General features: G+C 34.4%; 2 protein-coding genes across 2 annotated transcripts; one reads left to right on the top strand and one right to left on the bottom strand.

Moving 5' to 3' along the window:
* Positions 1 to 1,031: 1,031 nt before the first annotated feature.
* Positions 1,032 to 3,548, top strand: LOC123225311 (LEAF RUST 10 DISEASE-RESISTANCE LOCUS RECEPTOR-LIKE PROTEIN KINASE-like 2.4). Its single transcript, XM_044649245.1, has 3 exons — positions 1,032 to 1,877; positions 2,091 to 2,126; positions 2,240 to 3,548. Exons 1-3 carry the CDS (start codon positions 1,076 to 1,078, stop codon positions 3,424 to 3,426), a joined length of 2,025 nt encoding a protein of 674 aa, XP_044505180.1. The 5' UTR covers positions 1,032 to 1,075; the 3' UTR covers positions 3,427 to 3,548.
* Positions 3,549 to 4,721: 1,173 nt separating this feature from the next.
* Positions 4,722 to 5,864, bottom strand: LOC123225319 (PR5-like receptor kinase). The gene has a single exon (XM_044649251.1). It carries the CDS (start codon positions 5,810 to 5,812, stop codon positions 4,742 to 4,744), a length of 1,071 nt encoding a protein of 356 aa, XP_044505186.1. The 5' UTR covers positions 5,813 to 5,864; the 3' UTR covers positions 4,722 to 4,741.
* Positions 5,865 to 10,416: the final 4,552 nt, after the last annotated feature.

Raw genomic sequence — 10,416 nt, forward strand, 5'->3', positions numbered from 1 at the left:
TAATTTTCCAACTTCATTAATGCATTCACACTCCTTTGGTTTCTCCTGCGTAAGCCTTGCCATTTTCTTCTTGCTCTAATAAATGAATTCCTACAGCCTTTTTGACTTGCTTTGGTGGAAAGCCACCTGGCTTTATAACAACATTATAATTTTCTAAATTTTTGAAAACATGACACAAGAAGGTTGCTAAGTATGATTGTTTGGCCGGTGATTTGCAAAGATGGTTAGCGTTTGCTCTGTAACTAGATTATATGCTAGAATTGTTTGTATTCTGGATCAGAATGTCTGTAATATTAATAAATCCAAATTTTCTTCGGCTAATCATGTCCAACAGTTTGACAGATAATTGTTATACAATTTTAAGTAAATTTCACATGTCGCCTGACTCACTGCTGGCTTCTTCTTCCTGTGATTCTAGTTTACGTTGGTGATGTTGCAAGGGACATAGTTGCAGAAAACGTTCTAGCATATAATCTATGGTTAGATGTCGACATAGTTTGTCTTATGTAGCTGTTGTCATCTCTAACTAAGTCAATGGCTATTGCTATTTTCCAAGTCATAAGGGGACACGGACTGGAAAATTTAGGACTTCAAAATAAAGACATTTAATATTAATAAATTAAATGTGATTGTTCAATAACTTTACATTTGTTATAAAATTAATTAAGCAAGTATAAAAGACAAAGAAATGAAAGGAAGAAACAGCTAAGGAGAAGAGAGCAAGGTTATGGAACTTTATTTCCGGATGAAGAAAAGAGAAGAGAAATCAATCTTTGCATGAAGAGAGGAGGGGGTATTTATAGGCAATTTGCCGTCCCTCTAGTCAACAAAGGAAGCAAATTTCTAAGCCAATTTTCCAACTTCATTAATGCATTCACACTCCTTTGGTTTCTCCTGCGTAAGGCAGCAGTAAAAGGAAATCTTAAGTCAACTAAACCGCCAAAATCAAAGTCTTTGTAAGCATTTCCTCCAATCTTCCTAAGAAGAAGATCACTTAGCTTTCTTTTATATGGTCTAAAACCAAACGGACTCAACGAACCCATCATTAATTCTCCCTGAGTTTCATTTCAACGAGATGAAGAAGTTTCAGCTGTTTCAGCCATTGCATTTTCTTTCTCTTTTATTTTTCATATTCATGGCTATGGTCAAGATTCAGCCATCTTTCACCAGTCCTTCCTTGTCGCAGCCAAATTGCAGTCTTCCATTCAAATGTGGGAACATCACAGCCGGTTATCCTTTCTGGGGAGGTGACCGATCCAGTGGCTGCGGCCATCCTGATCTACGGCTCCATTGTGGCTATGAATTTTTCAATTATAGCAACTATGAGCATTCAAAGCATTATGATGCACCTAACATAGCGATCAATGATGTGTTATACAGTATTTTGAATATTGACGAGAAAGCCCATACTCTCAGGATTTCAAGAATAGACTACCTGGGCAGTATCTGCTCTCCCCAGTTCACTAGCACCACCATCATTTTGGGGCTTCTTGATTATGATCCAGCGTATGAGATGCTTAGTTTATCTTACGGTTGTGATATATCTACCAATTCACTAATTCCGTCAAACATCACTTGCCCCAGATATTATCCTTTTCCCAATGTATACATAACACGAGGGCTCACCAATCCTCTAGGGTGCGTCTCTATCAGCGTTCCAGTTTCTAGAAGTTTGACTACATCAGCAATAACAGGGAATTCTTCGGCCCTGAACGAAGCCATGAAAGAAGGCTTTCAGGTGAAATGGACCGTGAGCGGCATCACATGTGAGGAATGCAACTCTAATGGAAGTTGCGGTTTCGATCTTCTCTTAAATCAAACAAGTTGCTACTGCCCAGATGGACAATTCTCCGCATCATGTTCTTCACCTTCATCAGGTTTGTACCTACATGTTTTTATAGCATAATTCGCACCCTACCTTTATTCATTCTTAGTCTGTAAGAACATGAAGCGTTCGTTCATCTCACCAGAACACTTGTTCTGATACTAGAACTCCCAAATTTTCATTCGAAACCCCTGTTCCTGAATTCGTGTCATCGTATGAATATTTAAGTTTGAAGGATAGTGTAGCTAACTTATCTTACATGCAGGATCAATTTTCAGCAAGAGGAGAAATGCTTTCATAGGTAATTAACAAGCTCATGACAACCTTAATATTTATATTGTAGTAACAGTGTGTCAACTATTATTGCAGAAGTCTATTTTGTTTAACTTTAGATCACCCTATCCCTTAATACAGGAGTTGCTGTTAGCGTGGTGGGAATACTGATAATCCTCTGTGTATTTCTCATGGGCGGCAGTCTAAGACAACTGCTTACATTAGATAAGGTTGTCTTCTTCTGGAGGGATAAAACAGAGAACGATAAAAAGTTGGAGGCCCTTGTTACAAGCTACGGGTCTCTTGCTCCAAAAAGATATAATTATTCAGATATTAAAAAGATAACAAAATCATTCAGCAATAAACTTGGTCAAGGTGGTTACGGCGATGTTTACAAAGGAATGTTACCTGATGGTCCTCCTGTAGCTGTCAAGGTCTTGAAGGAATCAAAGGGTACTAATGGAGAAGAATTTATGAATGAGGTGGCTAATATCAGCAGAACATCCCATGTCAATATAGTCACTCTTCTAGGGTTTTGTTATGAGAGAAATAAAAGAGCTTTGATTTATGAATTCATGCCTAACGGGTCTTTAGATAAATTCATATATGATCAAAAATCTTCAAGCATAAACCAAAAATTGGATTGGAAGACAAAGTTTCAGATTGCAGTTGGAATTGCAAGAGGACTAGAGTATTTACACAGAGGTTGTAGCATCAGGATTGTGCATTTTGATATAAAACCTCCCAACATTCTTTTGAATGAAGACTTTTGTCCAAAGATATCTGATTTTGGGCTTGCTAAACAATCCAAAAATAAGGAAAGTATCTTGTCAATGTTGGAAGCAAGAGGAACTATGGGGTATATTGCCCCGGAAGTATATAGTAGAAACTTTGGAGGAGTCTCTCACAAATCTGATGTGTATAGTTATGGAATGATGATTCTTGAAATAGTAGGAGGAAAAAAGAATATTGATGATGCAACATCCCACACCGGTGAAATATATTCTTCACATTGGTTATTCAAGCATCTTTTGTCAGGCGAAGAACAGTGCATTAATCTTCTTGGGGTTGTCACTGCAGAGGAAAAAGAGATGGCGAAGAAGATGATCCTTGTAAGCTTGTGGTGCATTCAAACTTTTCCATCGGACAGACCATGCATGACTAAGGTTGTGGAAATGCTGGCAGGTAGCCTAGAAAACTTGCAAGCTCCACCGAAACCTCCAACGTTTTCTGCAACTATGTCACCATCTAAGCATATTCCCCTGCAACATCACCAACGTAAACTTGAATCACAGGAAGAAGCCAGCAGTGAGCCGAGCGACCTGTGAAATACACTTAAAGTTTGTATAACAATTATCTGTCGAGCATTACAGACATTCTGATCTAGAATACAAACAATTCTGGCATACAATCTAATTACAGATCAAACGCTAACCATCTTTGCAAATCACCGGCCAAACAATCATACACTCTATGTGTAAAGTGTACTCATTTTTGAAAGATTTAGATACCAGCACTTAAAAGTGTCCATAAATCACTTTTTTTTTTTATCAGAGCACAAAAATCTCGAACCAAACTTTCGGATTTTGTTTTGTTGTGAGCAAGTTAGTCAATGTGGTATCATTAATTATAATGCTTTAAAAAATTAATTCAGGACGAATACCAACAAGATATGTGGATATTTAATATAAACGAATTATTTTAAATTATAACAACTAAATTTAAAGTTATATCATATGTAAATTTTTCTTATCTAGTAATTTTAATCAATCTTTTTATTTATGTCTTTTCTTTGTGTCAAAGTTATAATTAAAATTTAAATTTATGTAAAATATTTTTCTTAAATTGTGATTACTGTAAACCTTTTGTTTTTAACAAAATTAGAATGGTCAATTTTCAACATAACCTGTTAAATCTAATATAGCACGATTAAAAAAATATCGGATTAGGATTGAGTTGTTTACACAAAATTTATTTCGAATTAATCCAATAAAACTTGAAATTAAATCAAATAGTATTAAGGTTCATACGAAAGTAATTTGATACAACTCAAATCAACATTAATGTTTTGTATTACTTTAATAAATTATGTATAGATTTATTTTTATATAATTATAATTACTCGTATTATTGTTTATTTTTTTAAAATATTTTATTTTATTATTAAGTAATAAAAATTTGATTCGGTTAGTCAGATTATTAAACTATTTTAATATTCTTAGTATGTAAATTTTTAAAATATTTATCAATAAAACAAAATATTATATTATGTGTTTTATTAATAATAGATTAATGTAATTTGGTGAAAAAATTAATACGATTAAAATACTTTGAAAAATAAAAATAATAAATAATTTTGGGTCAAATTGAGCAGATATAAAGTTAAGTTACGGTTAAAAAATTTTGATACGATTTTAATTCAAATCAAGTTACAGTTGAAAGTCTCTAAAACCAAATCTGACCTGAGATGATGTAAACACAATCTGATATCACAAATTGTTAGGTGTAAACAAAATTCCTTCCTTTTTTTTTTTTAGCTCTTCTTAAAAAATTAAATATGATATTAGCATTAAAAGAAAACACCTGTCGTTGTCCGAACGTACAGATCAAGGCACACCTTCTGTTTTCAAAATTTAATACATTTCACTCACATTCTGAAGCAAGCTGTGTTGACGAAGATGCCAGCAAAGAAAGTTTGGGGGATCTTGGTGGGGACGACCAACAAGGTTTTGGTGGAATTTGTAGATTTTCTGGCCTACCTTCCAACATCTCCACAACTTTGGTCATTGATGGTCTATCAGATGGATTGGTTTGAATGCACCACAAGCTCACCAGTATCATCTTTTTTGCTGTCTGTTTCTCCTCTTCAGTGACAACACCTGGAAGTCCAAAATCGTTACCCAGTTCAAGAAGGTTATAAATTGAATCTGGAAAATATATTTCACTTGTTTGTGATATCCTGACACCAATATTCTTTCTTGCTCCAACTATTTCTAAAATCATCATTCCATAACTGTAGACATCAGACTTATAAGATACTCCTCCAAAGGTTCTAGTGAACATTTTTGGTGCAATATATCCTACTGTTCCTCTTGTGTTTAACATTGACATGATACTGTTTTTCTGGTTGGATTGTTTAGCCAATCCAAAATCAGAAAATTTTGGACAAAAGTCTCCATTTAAAAGAATGTTGTAAGGTTTTATATCAAAATGTACTATTCTTATGTTACAACCTCTGTGCAAGTATTCTAGTCCTCTAGCAATGCCAATTGCGATTTCATAAAGTGTTTTCCACTCCAAATTGCAATTTGTAGTTGAAGATTCTCCATCATATAAAAACTTATCCAAAGATCCATTGCACATGAATTCATAGATTAAAGCTCTTTTATTCCTCTCAAAGCAAAAACCCAGAAGACTTACTATATTTACATGGGATGTTCTACTCATGCTAGCCATCTCGTTGATGAACTCCTCTCCATTGCCCTTAGATTTTTTCAAGATCTTCACTGCCACAAGACGACCATTGGGCAGTTTTCCTTTGTAAACATTACCATAGCCTCCTTGACCAAGTTTTTCGCTGAATGATTTTGTAATATTTCTAACATCAGAAAATTTATATCTTTGTGGAGCATGCGATCCGCAATTTCTAATAATGGCCTCCGTGCTTTGATCATCTTCTGTTATCTTCTTCCACAATAGCCCCAGGCCAACCATTGAGAGGATAATTATAATCCCCACGACACTAGCTATAATTCCTGTAATTCATAATAGGGTGTTAAGCCAGTAATGTGTTAAAAATTGAACAAATCTGAATTACTCTCTTAGCAATTATCATTTCATAAGTAAATTTTGTAAGTAGAAAAATACACCAAGATCAACATATAATTACCTACTGCAATTCTCCATGGTTTGTTGAAGAATGATTAAAGATGGAGCAAAAAATTGCTCAGATTTTATGTATATCATTAACTTGAAAAAAATAAAGTTAAATAGATTTTGGGATATTAATTAAAATAGGCACCCGCATCCCGTCTAAACCTTTTTCGGCAACAATTACTCCGTTTTACCTTTTTAAGCAAACCATCTGTTTCATTCCAAAAATACCCTTCTTCTAATTTCTCACTTAACCATAGCATTTCCCCGATTAATTGTTGGTACGTGCTGTCGTTGACACCCAAATTAAATCCTAAATTCCTGCAACAAAAATGTAGTAAAGGAAAGTAGGGATCGTTCCCTCGAAGAGCTTTGATTAGTATGTCGTCACGAATAAATCGAAACAAATAAATAAAAAGGGGGGTTTTGAAGTGAATGCAAATTATAATGAAAAACACTAATTAAAAATTCAGTAAAATAATCTAAAAGGGAATAAATCGATTTAACAAACCTTGGTCTTCGGTCACATCCACCATTGGAACTACGATCGATCATCGAAACAAAATATCAAATTAATTATTCAAATATTCGTTGTGGTATTAAATTAACCTGTCCTTCCTTACAATTAGTTAACCAAAAACATGTATTTCAATTAACCCTTATTGATTAATAATTCGGATACGATCTCGAATTTAATTAAACAATAGCATTACGAATTAGAAAGACCAACGAAGCAAGACAACACAAACGTACGACGTTGCATTTAATCTAGTTGATTATTTCCCTAGGATTATCGCTTCTGACGCAGCAAACGATAAACTTAGTTGCCACTTCGATTAGATGGATTGAACAATTACGGATTCAGCACCTAAACTAGCCGTAGATTATATTAATTGATAAACTAATCGCACGCCTTAAAAATCAACCAACACAATCATAAACAAATAATTCAGAAAGATAATCAATACTCGAATAAATAAAAAGATGCATTAAAGAACAAAAATAAATCTCACAATCATTGTAGTTCCATGGTTTCAGATCCCTTCAACCAAGATAAATTATTCAGCCACTATAGACCATGTTTTTCTCTCTAATTCTCTAAGTACAATGGTTGATAATTCTCAAATAAAAATAAGAGTATATATATTATCTTCCTACTAAAAATCTGGAAATTGAAAGTGAATCCCTATCTCCTAATCCAATCAAGCAAAGTGATACATATCTTCCCAAAAAGAAAGGAAAAGATATGTATTTTTTATATAAATCTTTCTTCCAAAAATATCATTCCTTATTTAGCTCAATTAATCCTCTTTTCCAGCTGGTGATTATCCTTTTCTTAGGAAGCAAATCTTAATATTTTCTGGACTCTTGCAGCTGATCTGGGCGTTCAGATCTGTTTTTCGGATTCTGCTCTCATCTTTCACATGCCCATGCCTAGTCTACATTACGAAAATTCCAGATTAATAGATCTGCTCCAGTTTTTCATCTTTTTGGCCCTATTTGTTCCAAAATTGCTCAAAGCTTCCTAAAAGCAAAAAGATAAGTAATTCTATTAGATTGAATCAAATTTCCACACAACACAAGGGAATTATAAATCAAAATAGTAACAATTAATGGCCTTATCAATTGTTTTCGTTTCACGATAAACATTAAAATTAAACTACCGTAATATTTATAAATTAAAAAATAGATTAATATTTTATAAAATAATTTATTCTTATATATAAAAAATATAACGGTTTTCTCTAAATTATTTATAATAAATAAAATTTATAAATTAAAAAATAAATTAATATTTTATAAAATAATTAATTGTTATATATCAAAAATGTTAAATTTTTTTTCTAAATTATCTATAATTAATAAAATGTATAAATTGAAAAACAGATTAATTTGTATAAAATAATAAATTGAAAAAAAGATTAATTTTTATAAAATAATTGATTCTTTTATATCGAAAACGGTATGTTGATCTTGAAACGGTGCGTTTTCTTCTCAGGTTGTGCAAAGATATCCGGGAATTTGGAAAGGGGTGTGGGTGCGGGACTCTGAAAACGGGTGCGGGAATTTCTGAAAGGGTGCGTGGATGGTGCAGTAGTTTCTGAAAGGGTGCAGGAATTGCTGAAAGGGTACGACAACTTCTGAAAGGGTGCGGCAATTACGAAAAAGGTGCGACAGTTTCTGAAAGGGTGAGGGAATTGTTGAAAGGGTGTGATAATTTCTGAAAGGTTGCGGCATTTTATGAAAGAGTGCGGCATGTTCTGAAAGGGTGCGTGGAACTGTTGGGCGCGTGGCCCGTAACGTTTCAGTTAGAAACTAACCCTAACTTTTTATAATAACTTTAATATTGCAAATCAAAACTTCAACCAAACTTCAACCGTCTCGGCAAAACCAAAATTTCTCACACTCGATTCATCGTCAGAGAACCGTCGTCGAAAAATTACGACAATGTCGTCTGAGTCGTCTCAATAGTCTCAGGTGCGTATTTGTTACCATTTATTCGGCATTATTATGCATTGTCACATTGTATGTCTGCTCGGCTTTGGCACATTGTATGAGATTTAGGTTTTCGTTTGGTTGGTTGGATGTATGTATATCGATTGGTGGTTGTTTAGGGTTTGTGATTGATTTGCCGGTTTAACTGTGTTAGTTTTGGATGTGATTTTGCCAGATTTATTGCGTTGCGTTGGTTGATTTCACACCGTTCACGCACACATTCATGCACCCTTTCACGTTTCGTCGCACCCATTAGCACTTCCATGCACCCTTCACTTGTTGACGCACCCCTTACCAGCACTTTGACGCATCGTTCACTCGTCGACGCACCCTTTACCAGCACTTGGACGCACCATTCACTCGTCGACACACCCCTTAGCAGCACTTCCACACACCCTTCACTCAGCCACGCACCCATTCACATGTTTGCCGTACCCTTTCACATTTTGCCACACCCCTTCACAATTTGCCGCACCCCTTTGCACATCCACGCACCCTTTCATAGTTTGTCGCACCCCTTTGCACATCCATGCACCCTTTCACAGTTTGCCACACCACTTTGCACATCCACGCACCCTTTCACAGTTTGCCGCACCCCTTTGCACATCCACACACCCTTTTACAGTTTGCCGCACCCCATTGCACATCCACGCACCCTTTCACAGTTTGCAATTTGTTGGATTATATTAGTTATATTACCTGAGCCTTTCAACCTTTTCCTTATTTTTTTCAACATGTTGATTGTCATTTAGGATAATGGAGTTAATGAAATTCCTGGGGAAATGAGGTATAATGACAGCCATTATTTTTTAGCGAAGTTAAAAGTTAGAGTTCATGTGGAAACTGTCAAAGAAATCAGAAATGTCCTTACAAATACCCAAAAAAAATTGTTTAAAACATGTTGCTTCGGACAATTTTTAAAGATGGAGACTTTGAAGCATAGTTCTAGTTTATTACATTCTGTGTTATTTCGTCAAATCAACAAAGGAGTGGTGGGAGAGGAAATGTGGTTTCGGCTTAATGGGGTGGACTGCAGATTTGGTCCTGTTGAATTTGCTCTAATAACAGGATTAAAATTAAGTAGGGAGATGGTTAAGAGGAAGGTAATAGGAAAATCCCGATTGAAATCTCAGTATTTCCCAGGTAAAAAAGTTGTTACCTATGGTGATTTAGCAGCAGTATTTAAAGAAAGAATATGGATTGACAATGATGATGATGCCATTAAAATATATGCTTTATATCTACTTCATTTTGCATTATTGGGATCCGACAATAAAAAAACTATTCCAGAGAATATTTTAAATATTTTTGATGATTGGGATACTTTTAATTCATATCCTTGGGGCACACTTGTTTGGAAGATGACAGTAAAATCTTTAGGTAATGCTTTGCTAAAACAATACAATGAAGTTTTCAGATTGTATCCATCGAATTCAAATGATATCCCAATATTAACTTACGATATACGAGGATGTACCTTAGCATTTCAGGTAATATTAACCCCTTTTTAATATTTCATAAGTATCTATGTTTATTTATTTATTTATTTATGGTATGTGTATTTTTTATTGATAGGTTTGGATATATGAGATGCTTAATAATTTGGAAAGATTTGTGGTCTGCAAATCGGTTAAGACAATACCTCGAATGTTGAGGTGGAGAAGTTTAGAAGTTCCAAGCTAGGAGGAGATGAATCGTATTTTAAACTCTTTTAAAGTAAGTTCTTATGCATCTCTTCATACTTTATTATTAGTTCATTTTAAACTTCTATTAATAAACTTGATTTGAATATCTTTAGGATGTTGTCACATCTCGTATGATTGCATCCAAAGTTGAGAGGCAATCATCGTATTACGAAGATGTTATAGATGACATTGATGATTCAGAAGAATCTGATACAACTCCTGTTGCACCTTTATCCCCTCCAAACATCCAACCTGATGTAACAT

This window comes from Mangifera indica, chromosome 9 (assembly GCF_011075055.1).
Source record: "Mangifera indica cultivar Alphonso chromosome 9, CATAS_Mindica_2.1, whole genome shotgun sequence".
Lineage (NCBI taxonomy): Eukaryota > Viridiplantae > Streptophyta > Magnoliopsida > Sapindales > Anacardiaceae > Mangifera > Mangifera indica.